The 24,042-nt window shown below is 46.2% G+C and overlaps 1 protein-coding gene across 1 annotated transcript in view; it reads right to left on the reverse strand.

Moving 5' to 3' along the window:
- BEND4 (BEN domain containing 4) overlaps nt 1–22,652 on the reverse strand; it is a 30,889-nt gene extending 8,237 nt beyond the window's left edge. The window contains exons 1-3 of the mRNA XM_075422167.1: nt 22,238–22,652; nt 13,697–14,263; nt 974–1,065 (exon numbers count right to left, since the gene is read on the reverse strand). Of these exons, the coding sequence (XP_075278282.1) occupies nt 974–1,065; nt 13,697–14,263; nt 22,238–22,592 (1,014 nt within the window). The 5' untranslated portion in view covers nt 22,593–22,652. The remainder of the gene's footprint in view (nt 1–973; nt 1,066–13,696; nt 14,264–22,237) is intronic.
- Nucleotides 22,653–24,042: the final 1,390 nt, after the last annotated feature.

The raw sequence follows: 24,042 nt of genomic DNA on the forward strand, positions 1-24,042 counted from the left end.
TGCACTACGTTATCATTTGTGTGCAAAGGGAGGTCAGACTAGACCTAAGTCCTCCCCCTTCTGATTTTGTTTGTGTCAATAATGGGTAGTGACACATATACACTACATGTATGAAAACAGGCATAGCAAGAGCCTCAAATACAGGCAGTCTAAACTAGAAAAGTCTCAATGAAACCACTTCATCTGAGGGATTTTTACCAGCCTGGATAGAAACATGCTGGAGCAAAATTCACGTGTTACACTAGAGCTGATAGATAAATCTGTACATCTACCTCTAGAGAAGGAAAGGACTTAAATTTCCTATTTTTTTCACTGCAGCACTTTTAAAAAGAGTGTAATTAGAAAAATCCTCAAATTCCGTATCAAGTATAAAATTGTCAACACTGAACGTTTTGTTTGGGATATTTCTGAAAAGCAAGAGCACTCCACAGACTTGTGGAAGCCTATATTTGGGTCTGTCTGCAAAATGAAGGAAATGTGTATTTCAGCGTTAACCACCTCTGGGCTGCATTAGAGCTACACCAACTGTACGCACACGTGTGCCTGTGCCCCCCCCACACGATGTGTTGGTACCCCCATGCACAGGCTGCAGCCCCGGTGCACTGGCAGCAGCCACAGTGGCCAGTGCCAGTCACCTAGCTACAGTTTTCACCAGGCTAGCCCTAGCCTAAAATCTACCCACAAAAGTGATGTTTCTGAGGAAAAGTGAGAGAAAAATTACCCAAAGCAACGCAAGTGCAGCTGGTGCCAATGGAGGGAGTTACGTGCTGCTCGGTAAAGTCATCCTAGATCACACTAGTGATGAGCATCTTCCACTTGGGTGTACTGTACCTAATAATGACAGTTTAATAATAGCTCTTACTTTTTTTTACTACTAAATATATTATTCTTGCACCTACTGATTTATTTGCCTACACGCTTTCAAAGAATTGTCAGACATAAAGAGATGTAGCTTGTCTTCAGCGTATACTACCTCAGTCGGATGGTCTGTTGGCTGCGGTACCATAAGCTGGTTGTGATGCTGAAGTACAGTCTTCAAATAATCTAAAACAGTCTGGCAGGGCACTGCATGAAACAAATTGCAATTACTGTATATTAGCTATCCAGCACAAAACAGAACAACAATATTAAATCAAGCAGCGTGCTTCAGGATCTGTTTTGTATGTCTGAGACTTATTTCCAATAAGAAATGCTCCTCATTTTGACTTATGCAGTCTTTTCATTCAATAAATATACGACAGAAGTTATATTTCTTATGTTGAGATCTCTGCCATTGCTTTTATTTTCTGCCCACTAGTTTTCAAAGGGGTTTTTTTTCTAGTTTGAAATTATAATTATTACAAATACAAATTAGGTCAGCAGTAATGATAATAATAAAAAAAAATCTGTAAATACTGTAAATAGCCCAAACCATACAAAGGATAGAACATTTCTTGGACCTAAATCATTCACTGATTAACATGTAAATATGCTCAAATGTTTTTGAAACTACAGTCTGATTAACTATACCGAACAGATTTAATGATTCATATACTTTAATTTCTTTTCCCTCCCTCCTCCCAAATTTGTTATAAAACTAGGTGCTAGGCAAATTGCTTTATTTCTCTTTCCCTCATCCTCCCCCCTTTCCATTCCCATCACTCTCATCCATTTCAGTAGTGGTACCAACATCCTATTCCCTTCTGCTGAGGTGATAGGTTAATTAGCGATGATTCAGTTATGGGTCTCTCTTAAGCAGATGCTGCCACATCCCTGATTAACTCTGGAGTATTTCTGAGATACAGTACTTTTCTCTTGAGCCTGAAACACCGTAGGAGAATTAAACAGACATTAACCCAATGTTACGACTGACTTGTGCAAGACTAAATAAGCATAATTTTTAAGGTACCTTATCACTCTTACATTTCGTATGGGTTGTTTTGTTGTTTTTGTGAAGTATTTAGAGATAATCTTAGCTTCAGCTAAAAATCCAGAAAAAAAGTTTCAGTGTTCTTTTCTTTTTTTTTTTTCTGATTATTTCTTGGCATTCAGCCTTAACACCTGGAAAAGTGTGGCGTTTTGGGCTTTGTCTTAAGCTGGCAATCTGAAAGCAAGCACTGAAATCACTGAGAATGTCTCAAGGCAGGATTTACAGATGTTTTGCACCCTTTCCTGGGCATCCACACTGTGCAGTAACTATGCCCCTGTCTAGGCAGACGGTCCGAAACACCCTTACTCTGTGCAAAACAGCCCCTTTACTGAGGGTGAAGCAGTGTTACACCCAGCCACCCGCAGACAGAAGTCATGCAAAGCGCCTGGCATGGCTAATAAATTCCTACGCTGTTTCACCGCATGCTGACTTCTTAAAGCCGAGCCATCCGTGTAGCTACTCCTGTTCCGTTTGACACACTGCCCTTCGCCATAGCAGGTTAGGAGATACTGTGTTAGGCAAAAGTTAGGATTTCAAGTGACTTGTACCTGTTTAGTTTCTTCAGCGACTTCACTGCTCATTGCCAGACCCGGGCAGCGCCTCAGTAGTGTAGCTGCCACACAGTGACACTGCCGAAGTATGCGAGCAGGAGAGCCTGGATGCTTTTTTTTCATATGGACAGCCCCCCGCCCCCCCCCCCCGCCCCTTTTAAGTGCTACCGGATGGTTTTAGAAAATGTTTCAATTCTGAAAAAGTCAGGAAGGGGAGTCAAGCTTTCTAGTCCCACCGACATGTTCTGTGGCCTTCCTGTAATGACAGCTGTGTATTCAGCATATAGCAGCAATCAAAAAATTCAACACAAGTTCTTATGTGGAATAAAGGGAAAAAATGTACTAACCACAGGTAATGTTTTGGTACACTAGTAAGAAGGTGTGGCAAAAAAAGGATCTGGCTTTTTCCTCCCCATTTTTATATACAGGAAAACACATGTGGGGAAAAAGAAAAGATTATTTTTTTCCATGTGGATGGGCTGAAGGGTAAGATTGTATTTTGAGACCCTTTTCTTACCTTCTGTGTTTGCTGTCTTGCATGTCCAAAACGAAGACTAAACTAGGAATGCCCGTGCACAGGTTACTCTCTGATTTAAGCAGGTGTCCAAGCAAGTGGCAGAACAATCACGAAGGCTCGGTGCCCTGGGGAAGCGCCAGAAACCCTGTGACAAGGCCACCAAAACCTCCCACTCGGTGGCAGTTACCGCAGGTAGCCAGCATCTCCTGTGAGATCCTGGATCTCCTGTGAGCTGACAGCAAGGATGGAAGGGGCTATGATGGGTGACTTTGCCATGATGGGTGATGGTACTACTGCCTGGAAGAAAAGATGCCTGATGCTTGGACTTGGAGGAGAGTTGAGCGATACCTGGGAAATCAGAGCTACTTGCGCAGTAGTTTCCTGCCCTGTCTAAATGTGTCACTTTTTGTTTAGCAAGCTCACTGTGGACACAGCATCAGCGGTACCTGAGAGATTTAGACTTCTTCAGTCCCCACGAAGCTGGGCTCAAAACAGCCTGTGAAGTTTGCACTTGCTTTTCTGGCTATCTCTGTCAGCAAAAGTCCCTGCTGGTGACCTGATGGCTCTCAGCCATACTTGGTACTATTACCTGTAATTATGTGAAACAACATGGGGCCTGAAAGGGAACAGAATATAATGTGTCAAAAACCCCTCTAATTTTTAGGCGCTGCTCTCACAGCAGGATGGTATTTTTCCCACAGTAAGTAATTTCACTGCAGGCTATCCAAAGATACATTTACCTATGTTCTGCCAAAGGGACAGGGCACAACCAGGGAGACAACAGGAAACTATTTAACCTGTTGTGTCCCCAGCAGATGAAGCACAGCTCTCCTTTAACTGTATTCTGCTGACAAAACGCTTTCTCACTGCCGGTGAGAAATATGAAGGCACTAAAAGTGGGCTGAAGCTTATAAATACTTCTATCTCCATAAAAGCAATAACGTTTCAAGCACAAAATTGTATGAATTCTGTTATCATTTTAGAGACTGGAGGACTCTGAGCGATTTTCACTCATAAAGCCATCGTACACCACACTGTTTGCTGTTGGTACAAATAACCTCAGCCTTTCAAACACCAGGCGCAACTTGTAAAGCCGGGCTTCTTGGGCCTTCGTATTAAACTGAGCCTAAAGGAAGCCACAAAGAGGGCAGCACGAGGCCGAGAGTCAAAGCGTCGGTTTTGCTCCTGTGTCCCTCTTCTGGCTCTGCAAATATTCTCTTTGCCAAGAGATAAGAGGGACTGTTTCCTCCAAACCCTGCGGCGAGCGTAACTTCGTAAGAGCCTGTGGTTCCCGACTGTGAGTACAAAAACCCCATTTCAACCTACTAGCTTGTTTTGTATTTATTTGACTTTGATGTGGTCTCTAGAGAGTTAACAAGCTCACAACCCCGAGAGCCGATGCTCTGCATGCTTATGCACGTATCCACTATCACTGACAGCACCAACAGGCATCTGCGCCTACTGTAACCAACGGGAAAGATGCTTATTTCAAAATAACATTTGCTTGTTTTGATTTAGTCGAAAGCCTGCGGGGAGGCAGTAATTTTCCTGCCCATTAGCAAGAAGTTTGCACAGCCTTTACTTTCTGAAAGTGCCAGTGACTCAGAAAACACACTGGAAGTGGCAAAGCAACTGGGCCTGTGGCGAGTGGAAAGAAGTGTGAGATATTTGCAGGAGCTAAAAGGCGAGGAGGAGGTGCTGCCGGGCGCTTGGCGTGCTGGTCTTGCTCAGATGCTAAGGAGAGTCTAAGCAGGACGTGCGTAAGAGGTGGGAAGTCTTTGTTGTTTATTGACCCAAGCTGTAAGACTGGGCTGTTATTCTAGGCATCCGTGCGCTGTAACAAGTGCTGCTTCGGCGTAGCTTGTCACCGCTCTCTCTGTGGAGTATCCCAGTTTCTGATGACCAGTTGACCGGCGTGGTGGCCACTGACTGTGCCGATGACAAAAGCCGGGGTGCGATCTCTCAGCCTGACCTGCCGCACAGCGCAGCAGCTCCCCAGACTAAACCCCCTTTGCACCAGACGGCGTCAGCGGGTGAAGCACAGCGCAACTCCAGTCGTCACTTCCCAGAGGCAGATTCTGCCCTTGGCTCGCTGTCGCGCCGTGTGCTATTTCACCTTCAGAAACGTACACCTTATTTCAAGGCTGCATTTTGTTTTCCTTTGACAGGCCTTTAAAAAAATCTTTGGAAAAGAAATGGTAAATGCCTGACACCTGCTACACGCCTCTAGTTTAGTCAAATAATTTCTCCATCTCTTCTTTGCTAAGCTCAATGCTAAGCTTGGGCTTACGCTAAAAGCAGAGTCCCTACACCCACCTACGTGTGTGTACAGCCAAAGACCACGTCAGCCCTTTTGGCCACGCTGTGAATCAGTGCTCAGCCAGAAAGCCACCGTGTCCTCCAACCAGCCTTTCTCAGTGTCCGCTTCCCAGGGGCTGCAACCAAGGTGAGCCGATGTTCTCTGCGCCTCAACAGATGGTAACACCGGGCTGTATTCGGCCGAGTCTGTCGCCTCTCATCTTCCTCACTCACCACTACCTCCGCACTGCTTGCAACCCGTGATTGATGATTGTATGCTTTCTTTCACCGATGAAAGTATTAAAAACGTGGGCTGTGAACAGTTTCACAAAGAATCCCTCCAGAAATTCAGCTGCATCATGGCAATTTCCTCAATACAAATATATTTGCATCTCTTAAATCACTTTTTGTAATATAACGGTATGTAACACCCTGAATATCTGCAATACCCTCATCAGTCAAACTTGTCATCTCATCAAAACCATAATATGGCAAGATGTTGCCTGCTACTAACTCCATTATTCTCTTTTAGTATGCCGTTAATCCAGCATCAGCTGTGCAATTAGTTTGTCTGGGATCAGGATCAGGCCAACGAGCCTACAATCATCCGGGACATCTCACGTGCCCTTTAAAAAAAGCAATCATGCAGTGTTTGCATCTTTCCATCTTCCAGAGCATCCTAAACATTCCAAAGCATAAAGAACATCATAGTCAGAGTCCTCTTCATCCACTTTCATTTTTGTCTCATGATTTTGAAAACGTCAAGCTTTGGTAGCAGCTGCCTAATGCTTTTGGTAATAAGTTGATGTGCTCTTAGGGATGAAAAGCTGGTGTGCCCAAGCAGTTACGGCTCCCGGCGGCCTGGGCTGTGGCTCTCCTGGCCGTGCCAGTCCCTGAAAGAGGGACTCCTAACTTGAACCACTCTGTCCTACCACCTGGGTTGGAGTCAGCATCTCTTTATCCTTTCTAAAAAGGCCAGCAATTAACTAACAAGCTCTTCAGCTGTCCCCGACATTGTCTGCGAGGGAGCTGTGGCAGACAACTGAGGTTGCGCTCCCACCTGAAGCTGCTACTGAATGCACGCTAACACCCACAGTTACGGCAGAAATGGAAAATATTTCTACCTGCTTACAATCATCATCACATTGGTGTGACTGCCTCATTTTACTCTTCATGAATATCAGAACACAAATAGTCAAAGACCAGTTCCATGTTATTGACAAAACCTACTATTTCCATCTGATAATGGTCAGATACTGTTATTAGGACTCCACATTTTTCCTTTAATTTGCCAGGGAAAGAATGTCTCCTCCACAGAGTACTCCAGGTGCAACTTTAATTATTACTTTTCCACTGATCCACTCTGCTTTTTACTCATCAGGATCAACTTTCCCTCTACTCCATTTGTTACTTTTCTAACTGTTCCTTTGCTTTCCCTCTAAGCTGGTTGTTTTTGTAACCATCATGAAACTTTTCCTCCTAGATAGCTTTTGGGGCTTTCAACAGCAAGCTTTTTTAATGCTTCCTATTTAACACCTATTCTTTTTTTGTTCCTTTTCACTTTTGGCTCCGATAATTGTTGCCAACTTTTTATGAAGTGCCAAGAGCATCTCTTATTGGTTTGAGCTGGGTTTTTGCTCATTGTAAAGGTTACTGGGCCACAATCACTTGTATTGGTATCTGTCAAAATGAGGACTCTCATTCATCCTCCCCAAAACGTGGCCTCCAGTGTAACAGGCTCCAGGGCTGTCTGTATTGCCAAAACAGAGCGCTATGAAGAGATACTTGGGCTTGCTGTAAATAAGGTGTATCTCCAATGTAAATAAATTATATGTCCAACCTCTCCCGTGGCATCAGACAGCCCTTGCGAGAAGTGATGGCTCATCCCCGGCTTGGCTGCACGTCTCCCCACGGTGGCCTCAGCCCCCACAAGCAGACAGTAAGAAATCTGCTTATTCTGCTCATTAACGAGATTTTGTGCTCTGTAACTGACACTGGCCAGTATTCCTCCTGGTGTTTGGCAGAGCAGAAGATGAAGCCCTTAGCACTCAAGACCATTTACTTCTGACTCGCCAGCGAGGAGGAGAATCGGGAAGGGTGTACATCCACATCCACCCCGCTCAGACCGGCAGCTGTTAGTTAAGACTGGCTCAGCACTGCAATGTGTCCTCTGCTTGACCTTGAGCAATGCTTCACTCCGAGTTCATCGCAGGGCATTTCTAAATTGACGCTCAACTGTCAAGAAGCTGTAACAAACGATCGGGAACCTGCTGATGAACTAGATGGCAGTGTGAATTTCTTATAATATTAACGGAGATGCCTTCTCTGCCTGAGATTTGGACAAGTGTGCAGTATAATACGGCTTGGATCATTTTAGCTCACATGCTCATTTATTTCAATAGCCAGCTGAAAGCTAGTGAAAGCTGCATGGATGGGCCGTGAAGACAAGCTGTTGGGGTGTGGTGAGCTGGAAAAAGAGTGAAGGGCAAGGAGAGACAGGGTTAGTAAAGAGGAACTGATCTCAGTGCTCAAGACCCTACAAATTTGGATGTTAGTAACTGGATGGTAAAATAAAACCAGCACCCTTTTGTAGCGAGCGCAGCCAGGAGAAAGCGGAAGAATCAACACTACACGCAGAAAAGCATTAAAGATTGGCTAAAATGACCTCTCGTGCCAGCCAAGAGCAGGGAAAGGAGAGAAAAAATGATGGCAAATTTCCCATTACTTTTAAAATCCCTCTCAGTTGTGTTTTCCAGGTGGAGTGGAAAACCATTTTACTTCTGCTAATCTGCATCTGAAAAGCCATTGTATTTCTTCCAATTTTCCTTTGCAAAAATATTTCCTCCAGAAAGAAGAAAGAATGTGCCCCTTCCATACGCCCCTGGGATGCACACCTCTGCCTAAGCAGCAGACAAAAGGAAAGAGAGAAAACAAGGCAGCTGTACATCTCTCTCATTTAAGTGATGGTCCTGTGGCTTTTATTTCTGTCTGTGCTCCCTCACTTTCCTTCTACTTAGTAGAAGGTACTTAGTAGAAGGTACCTCTTCTTGTCCTCCCTTTCAGCTGTGAAGTCTTCAGGATGGGGACCTCCCCTGTAAACCCCTCTACGCATTTCTACCGCTGATAACTAACAGGGAAACCCAGGAGCCCCCGGTGAGCTGGGGACAGCAGATTGTGTCACTAACATGCCAAGTGCTGACCATCAAGACGCGAGCCGAAGCCGAGACCGGGAGTTCAGCCTCGTCAGGTGGAACCGCAGCTCCCCACAGAACTCCTACCAGCTCTTGCTCCCAAGGTAGGCTAAGAAACCTGCCTCCCCAAATTTTCACGGGCTTTCACCCAGAAGCATGGGGAAAATGGGTTAATAAAACCCTGGTCTGCTGGACTTACGAGTTTCACCAAGTTTCTGTACTCAGGCTGGTTTAGCAAACTAAGCCGGCACCACTAAGCTGCCAGCAAAGCCGTGCTGCAAATTCAAAGGAGTTCTTGTGCCGAACACTGGGCGACCGCGCTCGAGGCTCGCTCTTCCCGAAGCAACTTCATGCTTTGAAGCTGAACAGCAGAACAAGGCCAGAGATCAGACCAAACCATCCAGAACATCAAGGGAAACCAAAGAAGTGGTTAAATGTGAACATCAAGAAAAAGGACAAAAGAAAAAAAAAGGACATGACAAAGTGTTCGTCATCACCCTTGATGGCTGCTTTATCGATGCTGTGGCTGTGGTAGGCTCTTTGGTAACACGATGCTCTGAAAGCATAAAGGAGACAGGATTTGTAGGGAAAAGTATTATATTTTATTAGATCATCCAACATAGTCAGGGAAGGGAGACAAGCCTTGGGCACACAAAACCTCCTGGAAAACTTGTCTGACTTTTTCAATTAGAGCGATATTAATTCTACCTGAAAATCCTGCTTTGCTTTGGCTACTTCCAGCCACCCTAAACGTCATCTCCATAGGGGACCAATCTCTCCACATTTGAGGGGGTTTTCCACCCCCATTCTCCCATGGTTTGCTGGAGTATTTTTTGCTGCCGGGCCAACAAGCTAAGAATAATCACTGTATTTATCACACACTGCTTCATCTTACTTATTTGTACCTTTTCACTGCTTTCAGGTTGGTTTGCCCAAAGCCACGCAGCAAAGCTTGGAACACCAGGAGGCAAGCCCTCACTCACAACTCCCGGCCTTTGCTTTAGCCACCTGGAAACACTTTCTCCCTTTCAGACAGAAAGCTGTCGGAAAATCCTGCTGACAATAGCGAAGGAGAACTGCTTAATATCCTGATGCATTAGAGGGTCTAAATCCAGGTCTTACATGCAGTCTCACAAGTAAGTCTTTAATTTTACTACTGGGAATGTATCACAGCCCTAGTACTTTTTATACAGAAGAAAGAAATCAGGAGACATTTTTCTCCTCATATAGATGGATTACTTTCCTCTGTTCTTGATGGTCTCAAAACCTTAAAGAGCCAATGACAAGTCTGCCAAACCCATTCCAGGAATCACCTAATCTTTAAGTATTTTTTAAAAGAAGACAAAATGATACACTGAATGAAAACATTTCTCTGTTTTTCAGTTGAACTGAAAGCTGAACATGTCCCGTTAATGCTTCCCCCCCCCCCAAAAAAAAAAAATTGTTGGGGAAAACTGCACAATTTGCAAGATGTCACATTGCTCCAAAACCAGGGCACTGAAATAGGAATTCCACTTCATTTATTCCGCAGCTGAAACAATTAAGATTTCACAGAAATGTAAGCATTGTTTCAGTCAAATCAAATGGGTATTTTTTGAGGAAAAAAACCCCAACAACCAAAACATGTGTAGTATTTCACTCATGTAATTGCTTTTCTGCAGTGGTGATCTACCAAAGAGTGATGCACGGCTATGGTCAAAGAGATCCTACAGGACTGGAAGGCTTCTACAGCAACAGGGCAGAGTCCTGAAAACTGAAAAATCTTATTTTCTGTGTCCAAAAGCTACAGGAGGATATGTTTTGTGTAATATATGTTAGGAAAAAAAAGTCATTGCCTTTACATCTGCTGAGAAAACACTCTTCTTCCTGGTAGTCTCTTTGTGAGCCATGCAAATGGTGCTTTGCAGAGCTAGAGGCAGAGATGTACAGTGGTAACTATTTTTAGACCGCAAACTCTCATGGATTTTAAAAGGGCTTTTGCATATGGAAAGTAAAAAAAAAAAATAGATGCAAAGTATTTCAGGAAAAAGATAAAATGATTCATAGACGGTCACAGAGCAGAAGGGAGGGGCTGGTGCTTTTATCTTCTGTGGACAGGATTGCTAGTGGGAGCTTGAGCACGTCTCCCACCGTCCCCACAGGTCCCCTGCCAGCCTCACCCAGCAGCTCCGGCCCAGCTCCCCCAAGGACAAGCAGAAAAACCACTGCGTCAAACCCCTCCTGCTCTTCCAGCAGCTTGATGGGACAGTATGGCAGCCTCCACGCTCGTCCAGCGGCCTCCACAGCTGCTTCTCCGCTGCACTGATTGCCTTTCCTGGCCGTCGGATGCCCAGCGTGAGGTGCGTGAATGCGTAGGGAAGGCAGTCTGTGCTCCGAGATGACTCTGATGTGATAGATGGTGGCAAACGTCACTGAAACCCTCCACAGAGTGCTTCCCGGCTCCCTCCTGAGAGACACAACATCTTGATCGGCCAAAAAAACACTGCTCAGAGAATGAGCGTTGCCACCCAGACAGCAGCAGGTGCATCTGATGACGATTTTATGTTGGCTGCTGAAGTCATATGTCCTTGTGCCTTTATACTATGTCTGTCTGCTTCCTTTGATACACTGCTAACAAGGTGTTTCGTTACCCTTGGTGGGTGAAAAAGGCTAAGTTTATGTATGTTTATCTCTCCTTTAAAGGGAGATGAAGGGGAGCCATGATGACCCAGGTGGATACTGGCTGCTCAGCCTGGCATTAATCCTAGCAAAATACAGGCAATCACAATGGGATTCAATTGACTAAGAACTAAAGAATATGAATACAATTAACGGCAGTCAAAACAGTCTCATGGAAAGTGCACTTTGTCAGACTAACGTGATTGTCACTCTTTGATGAGATTATAGGTTTGCTAGAAAAAGTTGAGTTGAACAGATGTAATATACCTAGACTCCTGAAGGGCATTTCACTTACTACCATGAGTTCTCCTATTGCAAGAGCAGCATCACACATCATCAGTAGACTACAGCATACATGGATTAAGAACCTGCTGCCAACATCTCAAGTACTTGTCAGTGGGGGAAATCATCATGACTAGATGTGAATCCAGCAGGGCTCGATGGACTGACAGCAGCCTCAATACCATTTAGCATTTCTACCCAGAACCACAAAGTTAGTTTAAAAACAATACAAAAAAATTCCTGGATTATACAAAAATTGGTGAACCAGCAAACAGTGGGCAAACAGGGCAGCCAAAGCATTCTGCACCACTCAGTAAATGAACACAGCCACATACGAAGTATGCGTATTTAGGAAGAAATGCGCATGGAATGAGCATCTCAGCTGCACAACCGATGGCCAAATGACCAGGGCAACTGCGGGTGGGAACAAAGAGACTATTCACCTTCGCTCAGGCAGATGGGAACGTACTGTGCATATGATCTAGTGATCAGATTTTAAAGAAATGAGCAGAAGGCAGAAAAGAACTACAAAGAAGGATTCAACTCATTTGGGGAGTTTTAAACAGCTCTGCTTAGTTTATCTAAGATAGAAATTAAGTCAGATTGCAACCTGTAAGTACTTTCATCCAGAAAATGTACCAAGTCCTATATAGCACTTCACTTAGTGAAGCAAAGCATAAAGGTCAATGGCTAGAAGCTGGTTTCAGACAGTCAGGCAGGGAATTTGGCACACATTTTCACCAATGTAATCAACTACCGGAGTCAAGTGTCAGGGAAAGAGGCAGAGCCACTGCTTCTCAGCGTCTCCAACTCCAGGCTGAAGGTAAATTATGTAAATTATGCTTTAGTCAAAGTCCAAAAGATCACTGGATCCAATACAGGTGATTGAATGAAAGGTGTAGGTCAGATTAGAGACCCTAATGATAATTTTTGGTCTTACATTTCTGAAGTGAGGACCCAACAGCAGTCAGAGGCCACACAATTCCCTTTGTCACATGGTGTTTCCACATGATGTACGAACCACTACCGAATCCAGCGAGAGCGTACGAGTTATGGTGACTCTAGATTTTGGGAGGGGTGCAGGAAGTATTCTAAACTTTGGGTTTTCTCTGCACTGAACAATGTTGATTACAGGATTTGCTGGTACCACAAAGGGACCAACGAACCACAGAAAACTGCAATGTAATACAAATAATTCATAATATGCCATTGATAGCTGGGGAGAAGAATGATGAAGACTACTGCTTGCTTTTTGCTCAGATTTTGCAACTGCAGATACATATTCAGACAGGTTGGTTGCTGCCTTCTTCCTTTATGCACAGTTGGCAGCTTTGGAGTATTTTCTCTCTTGCCGTCCATGCTAAATGGCTTTTCTGCCATTTAGGGATTAGTTCCGTGAACTTTGCATGGATCTACCCTAAGCACCTCGGACTTTAGCTAGCAAAGGTGCAGCTCCCTAGCATTTATAGATGTGTCAGAAGTGTGTTGCATACTTATTTTCCTTGCTAAATTCCGGATTGCTTTTAGTATTACTATTTGAGGTGTATTTCTGTTTGTGCTTAAAGTTTAGAGCATATGGGTCCAACATACTTTGTTCTCATCCGACACCACTCTTCAGGTATGACAGTGTACCTTAACAGTAAGAAGTCCCAAGTTTAAAGGGGCAAGATAAGTTTTTCACAGACAGGGTTTCTATTAGATGGGGTTTTTCTGTCTGCTTTCTCTCCCCCAGTGGCAGCTTGGTATTGCTGAGGACTTGCTGCCAAGCTTTTTTTCAGGTATTATTTGAAGATGAATGGGAGGAGATGTATTTATGGTTCTTAGTGAGCTAACAGCAATTGAACAGATACTGTTCCAGGTAAAAGCCAAATCTATTTTGGTTAAAAGTACGCACGTAACTTTGAATAGTTTCTTTAAATAACCAAAAAAGAAGCCCCAAAAGAGAATTAGGTTTATAAGCTGCAACACCATTTAAAGAACAATACAGATAATTAGGTATAAAAGCGTATGTTTGAAATTACCATCAAATCACCTGATGTTTGGAATTTGGGATTACAAGTACGTCCCACCCTGAACACAGCTCATTAGTCTAGGACTCACAATTCGTATGGATGAGTATCAGCAGAGAATCTCCCGGTGGGCACATCTATAGGAATTATGGACGGAGACAAATTCCAATGTTTGATTACTATGACTACAACCTTAAAATACAACTAGAATGTCAAACAAACTATTACCCAAACTGTGTTTACCGCTAACTGACAATATTATATGGCAGAGGATTATTTACCTGGAATGCTCTCCAATTTTCTACGAAGTTCCTCATTTTCTTGTTGCAATGAAATTACCTCCTGCTCTAACTCTTGACACCGAGGGCAGTAGCCTTCTTCCTCTTCCTCCTCTTCCTCCTCTGGAAGTGTAGAAGATGATGGGTGACCATGAGATTCAGATGTTGCTGGAGATGTCCATCCACCTAAAGTGTGTACTGGAGAGCTTGAAAGTGGATCCACATCTGCCAAATGGCTAAAATCATTTACTGATGAGGTGTTCTGAGAAGGGAAGCTCCCAGAAAGCAAATAGTTCTGAAGGGAATCAGTAAAAACTCTCAGAAAGGCTGAGGTTTGTTGTTTCTTTTGCATATACTGCATCTCTATGTCTAAAATGTCTGACGTCTGACTATGGACCATTTTCCCGAGCTGACATTGCTCTTGTCTTTCACTGTAATTTGGGTTTTCCTGCTTTATACATGAAATCATGGACTGAGAGTGATTGTTGTCCAGCAGTTTTCCACCACAATTTAAGAGACTTAGAACCCGGCTGCATTGTTGGGCAAAGGCATCCAGAATCATTCGACTCTCTGAAACAAAAGAAAAGATGAATCACAGAAACCTAATGCAAAAGGTTATGCCAGGCAGTAGCAGCCAGATGAATGTACACAACAGTTTACAGTAGCATGCATTTTATTTCTGAACACATGAAAATTATGGCTTCTGGTTTAACACTTCTGCAACACTGTGATTTAAAACAATCCTGACTTTGCTTCTATTTTGAGAGTGCCCTTGTGCCCTTGCTGTTAATCAAAAATGCATTGTGATGATAGTCACTGCTTACTGCCATCTTCTTTCAGAGGGATTAAGACAGGAAAACAGGGAAGAAAATACACAAATTCCATCCAATTTGCTACAAGCAAATGTTCAAGTAAGTACTTCTGTGGAAGCCTATTTCAAGCTGCTGGTGGGCACCGCCTGTACATATGTGCAGGACTTTGCACTACACCTTCTTCCTATGCCCTGCTCCTCTCCAACAAGGCTTCCAGGCTTTGTTTTTTCCTCCCTTTTGTCTCTGCTGCACTTGCTTGACGTTGGGCGTGGGACATGACCCACTCCCAATTCTATGGACTTTGCTTCTGTTCCTTTTGCTTTAGGTTCCCGGTACGTGCAAGAACAACTTGAGAGCGCTTAGCACAAAAACCTCTTCTTACACCAAGCAAAGGCATCAAATGTACAATGTGAACCTCCTCTGGTCAGAGGAGGAGTTATTTCTGCCCTGCTGACCTCCTGTGAGTTTGTGGGTGGGCCAGTATCATGCAGTGGAGAGCCGCGCAGAGCTCTTCAAGCTGCTCTGGACATTATCAGAAAACTCCACATGGGGCTTTGCAGCAGCTTCTGGAAGCAGCAGCTCAGCTCTGGAAGCAGGATGAGGATGCCACACTGCACCTCACCAGCCTTGCCTCTAATGACAGGAGGTGTCACGTCTTGGGGACCAACAGCAGCTACAACCTAACCCTCTGCAGCTGCATGGTTCATTTCTGAATGTCTATGTATGTAGAGTCAAGCTGCTGTATAGGTTCTTGGACCCAGATGGAAAATGGCCAAGACATCTAACTAATTTACAGTATGATCTGTTAGGCACCCTGATAAAAAAAAAAAAATGCCTTTTTATAAATTTTTAGCTTATTCATAGCTGAGTTCCTCTAGGTGCCTGAAAAGATGTAACTAACATTTTGCATGAGATTAAAAAAAAAAAAAAAAGAAGACTGATAGGTTTAAGCGCTGCCAATTTTGGAGAGCTCTTCTCAGGCAGGCTTGACTTTTAGAAAGTGACAAGTGCATTTACTTTTGAAAAGGCAACTTGCTACAGATGCATGAGACTAAGCATCCCAGACCTTCATCTGTCTTAACTTCATCACTAGAGACGAAAACAGCCTCATCACACTGGATAATACGTAAAGATAATACAGAAATGGATAATACAGAAATGTTCAGAATCCAGCCCTTTAAGAGGTGGCACTCCTCACGGTACTTCTCCACGATCCAGAAGATTCGCCTTCTGGTGGCAAACTTACTTCACACTGAGGTTAGTACAGCTGGCCTGACGAATATTTGAAACAACACTAATCTGCACTTCCACCATCCTCCAGATCTCTGCAAAGAGGGCAAGGCTGAAGCAGCATACAAATGATTTCAGCCCCAAATGCAGCCCGAGGAGATGTCCCCGGCACAAAGCCCGAGGATGTGACCTCCCGAGGACTCAGCCGTAAGCACAGGGACGTGGGGCTGACAGAGTGAGCACAGGCGCCGAGCCAGGCTATGAGGCTGCCCAGGGCCAAGTGGGGAGAGCCCACCAGCATGGTGGCCCCAAGACCATTTAGGGCATCCTTGCAATCAGCCTCCTGTGCTAACGAGCTGTACCACACCCTAGCTTTGTAGGTGGGCTCAGACAAACCAGGGCAGGTTTCTCCAACACGTCTTTGATCCGAAACGCTACACAACGCCCTCTGCCCACATCACAGACTCCCAAGGGCAGAAGGGCACAGGCACTGCTGCTCCCTTTACAAGCGGGCACCAGTGAGGTGCCAGGGGCTCTGTAGCCTCCACACCTGCTGTCCCTCCTTCCCTTTTACTGCATTAACCCAACGCCAGCTCTCTTTAACCCTTACGATGCAACTGCAAAATAACACAGCACAACAAATGTAATGCAAATTAAAAGAACAGTGACACTGCGGCTGTCTAGCTGGGACCTACCGATAAATCAAAAGAACATTAAAAAACTCAAGCACCACTAACAACTTCAAGTTGTGCTTTCTTTGCCTTATTTCTTCGCTTCCCGCATTTTCCCTTCAAAATTATTAGAGGATGATATTGATTGGAACTTTGCAATCCTACTATAGAGAAATTTTTTCATTCATTTTAATCCTATAAGCCGATTCCAGACCCGAAGTCATATTTACTGTTTGTATTTTAATCATTATGGTCCCTGTTGACAAAACAGTTACTCATTCTTTGAGTATCCTTGTTGCGAGGGGACAGAATATGAACGGAACAACTGAAAAGGGATTAGATTAGTCTAAAAGATGTTATTCTAATATTATGGTTTCTCCTAAACGATGGCAAAAAGTAACCTGACATTCCAAATGCCAGTTTTGAAGAATGCTATAATACACAATAACATCAGTAAAGATAAAATTAATGATTAGTTTTGTTGTAAAATTGAATGCATTAGGCACATTCACTGTGATAATGGCTTAACATGTAACCGAAATTTTATACAGAAATGACAGTATTGATTTAATCTTCAGTTCAGTATCAGATCTACTACAAAGACACAATAACAGCAATTGCTGCTTTTTTCTTAATTTTAAACCATACTCAAAGATATAAAAATGAAAGCCATGACAAGGCAGGGCTATTTTGAAATGCTAGTGGAAAGATTTGCAAACGCTTTCTTTCTGGGTACCGCTGGGCAGCAAAACAGCAAGGGATGCTCTCAGCACACCTTCTGGAAACGTCTGGCTCTGCGTTGAAGTGGGTATCAGTCTGAAGCGACTTTTACACCAATAATGGTACGCGTACCCACAGTCTGAACAACTCTAAATGAGAATGATAACTACGGTTATTTCTTGTGATGGAGAAAAAATAAAAACAAATGCTGCTCATTTAGCATATATTATAGAAATTGGGATTTCAGCTTTTATGGACTGACTGTAATTAGAAATGCAAAGACTGTGCAACATCTCATCACCAAGAAATGACAAAAAGTTGTTTTTATGTGAACACTACTGAATAATCACTGATCTGAGATTCTTAATTGATTTAATGTAACGTATGTCTTTTCTAAGAAAGGAGCAGTCTGTTGAAATGACTGCACCGGACTACAACAGTGCAAACAGTTTATTAAAGTCTTATTGTGATACTCCTTTTCCTTATTACGATGCTCACCAACCATGTAGCTCTAACGTCTCAGACCCCGCAGTCTGTAGTCTTACAGAACTTCTACCAACCTTAGCCAGACTTCTGCCTGAAGGAGGACTTGCCAGATCAGGCCCATAAAGTGCTAATAGATCAGGATTAAATTGCTGTAAGTATTCCCAACTAGATTATTTGAGAGCGCAAGCAACCAGAAGATAATATCACATGGCAAATCAGGTACCAACTCCTGCATAAAGCATTCATCTTTATATCTTTTTCCCATTGATGCTGAACTATGTGGTTTCTTAGCTATCCAAGTGCCTGACTAAAAACGGGGGTTTAGTAAGCGCACACTTCTGAAACCCACCCTGGTGACTTATGCTGATGCATCAGACAAGATGTCTGGAAAGACTGGCAGGTATAACATCAGCTTTTCCTCCACCTGAGGATCTTTACAATACTTAGACCAGACAGCTTTATTAACAAGGCATTGTGCTGGGTCTCAATGGCTCTGGATTCAGGTCGTGGCTTTTCCACAGTTTCCTTTGTGATCTTGGGCAGATGATTTTATTAAAAAGTCATCTTTATAACTATTGAGCAGGTCTGAATACCATACATTCTCCCCTGCACAGAAAGTATTCATTGGTATTTTAATTTTCAGGAAGATTCGAAAGTCCATGTTCCTTAGCAGTTTCAATCATCTCACTCTTTACCTTGGAGTGTTTCAGTCCTCTCACCTGGTGATTGGTATTTCTTGATTTGCTGCATTATTATCATATTATTATTATTATTATTATTACTTTAGATCCTGGGGAAGCAGTTCCATACCCCCCAAACAGCTTTGTCCATGCATATAAACTTTGTCATTATATCTTTAGTTACGAACACTGCTGCAAATATCTATGCCTGAGACATAAAACTGAGAGCATTTGACCTCCCATCCTGACTAAGCGATGCTTTCTTGGGCATTTTGCATGAAGATCACTGAGACAGTCCAGCGGACAAAGACTACAAGTGTTTTCAGTACTGATCTGATGGATCTGCTTACAGATAGGGGTTCGCAACTCCTCAGTGAAAGCCAAACTGATGATCTTCACCTTCTCTGTTCATTTTAAAACTTTCTTCTGTCCAGATGTGCTAGAGCTTGATTAACTGCTTGTGTTAAACATGCCAGGTTTGTTGGCGCTGGAGTAACACCTCTAAGACAGCTCTCCTCTCCTTTCTCTGCTTTCCAGGAAAGACCATTTTAAATTTTAAGACACACTGTAAGGTCTACATCATGCTTTCCTAAGGAAAATTAGTTTCTTTGGTGGACTATGACACTGTTTAATGTACAGACTACCAAAGACAAACATTCTTTTCACACCAGGAAAATCTGACTAGACTAATAAAGAATTAACATTTTAAAGGAGAAAATGGGTATCTGCTGGTGCTTTGAAAGTACGCGTTTGTGTGGCTTACTCTGCAGCAGCAGTGGTCAGAGTAACCAGTGTTCACTAGAGAAGAGAGAAGCCTCCTGCGGCAGTGCAGCTCCACATTTCTTATCACAAGACGACATTTCTCATGCAGGATCTTTCTCTACAAGACGGGATCTGGAGCTAGATCTTTCCTCACCATGGCACAGGGTGGTGAACATCTGCTTTTCCTCCCTCCCACCACCCCTCTTCCCACAATTCTTCTGGAGTCTGGAGGCCACGGTGGTCTCTTACGAGAGGGACTGAGGAAGAAACCATGCATTCTTGACAAGAGCTCCAACGAGCTTCAAAAACACGGAAGCATCCTTGCTTGTGGCTGTGTTTTAGGTGACCACTCCGAAAAGCAAACTTGGTACTCTGAATCCCAAGGGGCCAGAAATGTCATGCCTGAAGTTCAAGAATCAACCACATGAAGCGTTTAAGTTGCTAGCGTAGAGTTAGACATCCCAGGAATGGTGTTTTACTAGCTGGCTTGCTCACTGTTTCCCACACAAGTCAAGAGGTATCAGCAAGAAAAGGAGGAATCTCTGAAACAAAACTTCCGAAACAGGTATCCCTACACAACTGTGACCTACAGCCCTCCACCTCTTTGCTCAGATAAGCGCCCGCCGAGTGTCACAGCTAAGCTAAGCGGGAAAACTGTACAAGTCACGGATGGCGACTGTCTGCCTTGGGGAAACCAACCCAGCGGACCTGCAGCTGGCCACCTGCGAAGGGAAGCATCTGTCCCCCCCTACAATACCCACCACTCGGGAGACGAACCTCTGGCTAAGAGGCATTCTGGAAAGGCCCAGCCCGCAGCCCTTGCTGCCGGTGGGAACCCAGGAGCCGGGTGGGCAGAGACCCTGCGGGTGCTGGGCAAAGGACTGAGTGACCACGCATGGAGCACACAGAAACACTCCCGCTCCCCAGCGGCAAAACCCCAGCTCTGCTCTTCCCCTGCGGGAAGCCTGAGCTACTGAACTGGTGCACGCGTTTTGTTTGTTAAGAGGATTTCAGAGCTGTGGATGATGGGATGGAAGTTGTTCACACGCGTACAGCCCTGAGGTCCCAGCTAGTTCGCCCTCAACAGCTCCCTGCTCAGTGTACCGGTGCTACGGGAGGTGCCTGGTGCTTCTCTGTCACCGAGGAAGGATAGGCGCACAGCTCAGCAAAGCACACGGACCTCAGGGACTGCAATACCCTGGAGGTCTAAACCCTGCCCCTTGCTTTACCACCCTCCGGTAACAACTTGCACAAAATCCCACTTCGGCACACCGCAGCAAGTTGTTGGCTTGTTTTCTCCTGTTCTGTTTTGCGTGTACTTCAGTCTTAGCTGAGAGAAGGGCACGTCAGGACCCATACGGGAACCTAAAGTAAAGCCTGAACGTGCAGGTGATGGGACAGAGACTTCACAGAACTTCAGTGCACGAACAGCAGTTCCTCGACTATCTTTTTTAGCACAGGGCTGAAATCAGTGACAAACTTCGAAGCCTGCTCTAGCTCCTGGCGAGTTCAGTCTACAGGGGCAGGAGAAAGTCCAGCCTTCGGCTCATCAAAGCCCAGAGAGCTTTGCTGTGAGTATGGCCTCGTGTATCATCTACCAGACAGCTGAGTGTTTTCCATGGCGTAATCTGCTTCTGTAAAGCAATGTCAGTGTCACACTTAGCAGCAGCGTTTTGATTGTGGCCCACAAACAAAAAAAACCTGACTACTGAAACACCACCATTTGGACATTTAAAATAAGAAGTAATTTCAATAAAAAAGAAAACATGACCTTCTGCCACAAATCATGGGACTATGCGTCAGAGCCGTGAATTTTTAGGCTAATCTATTCAAGTATTAAACTTTTTTGGTAAAGTATTCGAATTATTTGTAACAAGACATGGTAAATCCATCCAGTACACAGCCGCTTCTGAGCGAAAACAGGCATTAAAACATAGCCACATATCCTATTAACTTGCATATCTCCCTGTTTAGTAAGGAAATGTCATCACATTTGTTACAAAGGCAAACAGCAACACACCAAAACAGGATCCAATTTTTCTAAATAAATAAATCAATGATGTGTCAAAAATTAACAGATGAGTTAATATACTCGATGTTATCAAAACCAGATGGTGCTTCATAATATTCATCCTGTTCAGTCAAACCCTGAATATATTCTGGACCATCAGTATATAAAATAGGATGCTGCTATTTGTGATGGCAAACAAAAGCAATCATGCCTGCCAAGCACATACTATAACAGGCAGCATTTCAGCTCTGCTAGACAGAAAGTAATTAGAATGCTTTTAATGTCCAAAAGAATGATGCTGATAGGCTGCCACAGATGTGTAGATTTATGAATATTTATATGGTGGTTTATAGCTGACACTTTTATCAGTTGAAGAAGATAAAATATCTGCCTGACTCAAAAGCTTGACAGTCAGGTTAATAAAATCTCATTAAAGAGAATGACCTATGCAATTATATAGGATTTATTGTAATTCATTTTTGATTGTACTCTGCTTAAAGATGCAATTTCCCATTTCCTGATGCCAAATTTAGGTTGCATATCAAGATCTACGCGGTTTTTAACTCTGAGCCATCACCAGAGGAAAGCTACGCGTTCGGCATCTCGGCATCTTACACCTTTGAAGAAATAAAATAAAGAAACGATCTGATCTCCCGCTCCTCGCCGCCGCCTCAGGAGAACGGCGCGGGCAAGCCGCCGAGCTATTTTCTCTCCGTTAAAACCACCACCACCTCATCCGAACAGCAGAGCCTCTCCATTACCGGCGGCTCCCGCCGGCAGCCGGCCCCGGCCCGCCGCCTCCCCCGCCCGGGATCGCGGCGGACCGGCCCCCCCGGCCCCGCAGACGGCGGCAGCGCTCCCGCAGGTGCGGGACGCCCCTCCCCCCCCCCCTCCCCCTTCCCTCTCCGCCACCGCCCCGGGAGCGATACCGGCCGGGCAGCGGCCCCGGCCTCTACGGCGGCCCCGCCCGCCCCCGCGAACTTCGGCGATGCCCGACCGGCGGGCGGACCCAGCCGCTCGCCCCGTCCCCTCCCGCCGCCAGCCCCGACGGGGGGGCACTCCGGGACGGGGCTGTGCGGCCGGGGGGAGCCCGCGTCCCCCATCCCGCTCCCGCCCGCTGCAGAAGTGCCCGGCGAAGTTGCGCGGCGGCGGAGAGGAGGAGTTGCGGGTACCTGCGCTCAGCTCCGCGCCGCCGCCCCCCGCCGCCGCCGGGCAGGGGCCGTAGCGGCCCGCGGAGCTCGGTGCCGGCGGCGGCGGGGGGCGGGGGTGGCCCTGGGCAGCGCCGGGGCGGGCGGGCCCGCTGGGGAAGGGGCCGTGCGGCGCGTAGGGCAGCGGCTCGGCGGCGTGCGGGAAGGGCTGCCCCGCTCCGCGCCCGCGGGGCACCTCCACCATGGTGGGTCTCTCGTAGCGCTTGGCCAGCGCCGCCCGCTTCCCGGGGAAGGTCTTCAGGACGCTGTAGGGGCCCCGCTGCTTGTAGATTTTGGGGGTGCTGGGCCCCTCCTCCGCCGGCTGCATCTCCTCCTCCATCCTCCTCCCCTGGCCCGGCCCGGCGCGGCCCCGCGCCGGGGCTCCGTCTGCCGCCGCCGCGGCTCGTCTCTGTGGCACGGCGGAGCCCCGGCGCGGCGGGGCGCCGGCCCTGATTGACAGGCGGCCGCGCCAATGCCTGGAGGGAGACGGGCGGCGACCGCCAAGTGTTTAGGGTAATCTCTGCTAATGGCAGCGGGGCGGGGAGGCGGGCCCTGGCGGGGCCGCCGCCACCGCCCCCGGCACCCCCCGCCCCCCGCCCGCCGGGGCAGGTGAGGCACCGGGCGCCGCCGCCGAGCCCCCTCCCCGCTCCCCGCTCCCCCCGGCCCGGCCCGGCCCGCCCGGTACCGCCCCGCGGAGCGCGGAGCCGCCGCGAAAACTTTGTGGCCCCTCAGCCGGGCGCGGAGCCCCGCCGGCCCTCCCCTCCCCTCCGTCCCCTCACGGAGCGAGCCGCGGGGCCCGCCTCCCCCCGTTATTCGGGGCGGAATAAAGAACGCCGTAAATAAAAGTATTGGGGACCCCGGCACCTGTCAGAGTCGATCAGGGCGCGGAGGACATTTTTCCCTCTCGTCACGCAAAAGCGTTTCCGTGGCGAAATCGAAGAGGTTTCGCTGTCACTCGTGCGTGCCGGGCTCCCGGGAAGCCGGGAGATTAATCGCGTTTAACGCTAATTGCAGCGTGCGTCGTCGCCCCCCCGCCCTTGCAAACTGCCCGCATGCGGCGGAGGCGCGGGGCCGGGGGTCGCCCCCAGCCCGCCGCCTCCCCCTTCCCGGCCCTTTCGGCGACAGCCGGGGAATAATGAAGCGCCGGTGAGAGACAGCCGGAGAATGAGATGCCATCGAGAGACGCGGCTGAGGAATGGTGGAGATCTGGGCGAGACGAGACGGCTGAAGCTGAGTGATGTGTTGGAGGGAAATAAACGATAACAAACCGCCCGCTTGCCCGCTCTCCCCGTTCTTTTCTGCGAGGCAATTTTATATTTTGCATTAGCATTTCCCTTCTTCTGTCCCACTTCTCTCCTGCTTCTGCTGCTATAATTTATCAGGATTACAATAAGCCCTCTGGCTTTTGGAAGTAAAATTACAGAACACCTTAGTTATATTTAAGCAGCGGTGGTGGGAAGTCATTCCTCTGTCATCACGTGGAGTTTCAGCTACTTATTGTGGTCATCGCTCTCCCATTTCAGCTTTATTTGTTTGGTCGGGGTTGGGCTCGCTGGGAAAGAGAAGCGACCCTTCTCTACTGATGTAATGAACTCCTGCGGTCTTCGGCCCCTCTCCTGCAGCAAAGTCGAGCTAACTTCTGCAAGCCGGGCATTTCTTCCATGCAGGGTGTAGAAGGAGCTGGCCTGTTCTGATTTTGATTTTTTTGACAAGTAGAATAAATCGATTCCTTGTAGCAGCCAAAAGCTTCTAAGTAAAGGCTAGGGTAATAGAAATCACTATTTTACTTA

This window comes from Opisthocomus hoazin, chromosome 5, assembly GCF_030867145.1.
Source record: "Opisthocomus hoazin isolate bOpiHoa1 chromosome 5, bOpiHoa1.hap1, whole genome shotgun sequence".
NCBI lineage: Eukaryota > Metazoa > Chordata > Aves > Opisthocomiformes > Opisthocomidae > Opisthocomus > Opisthocomus hoazin.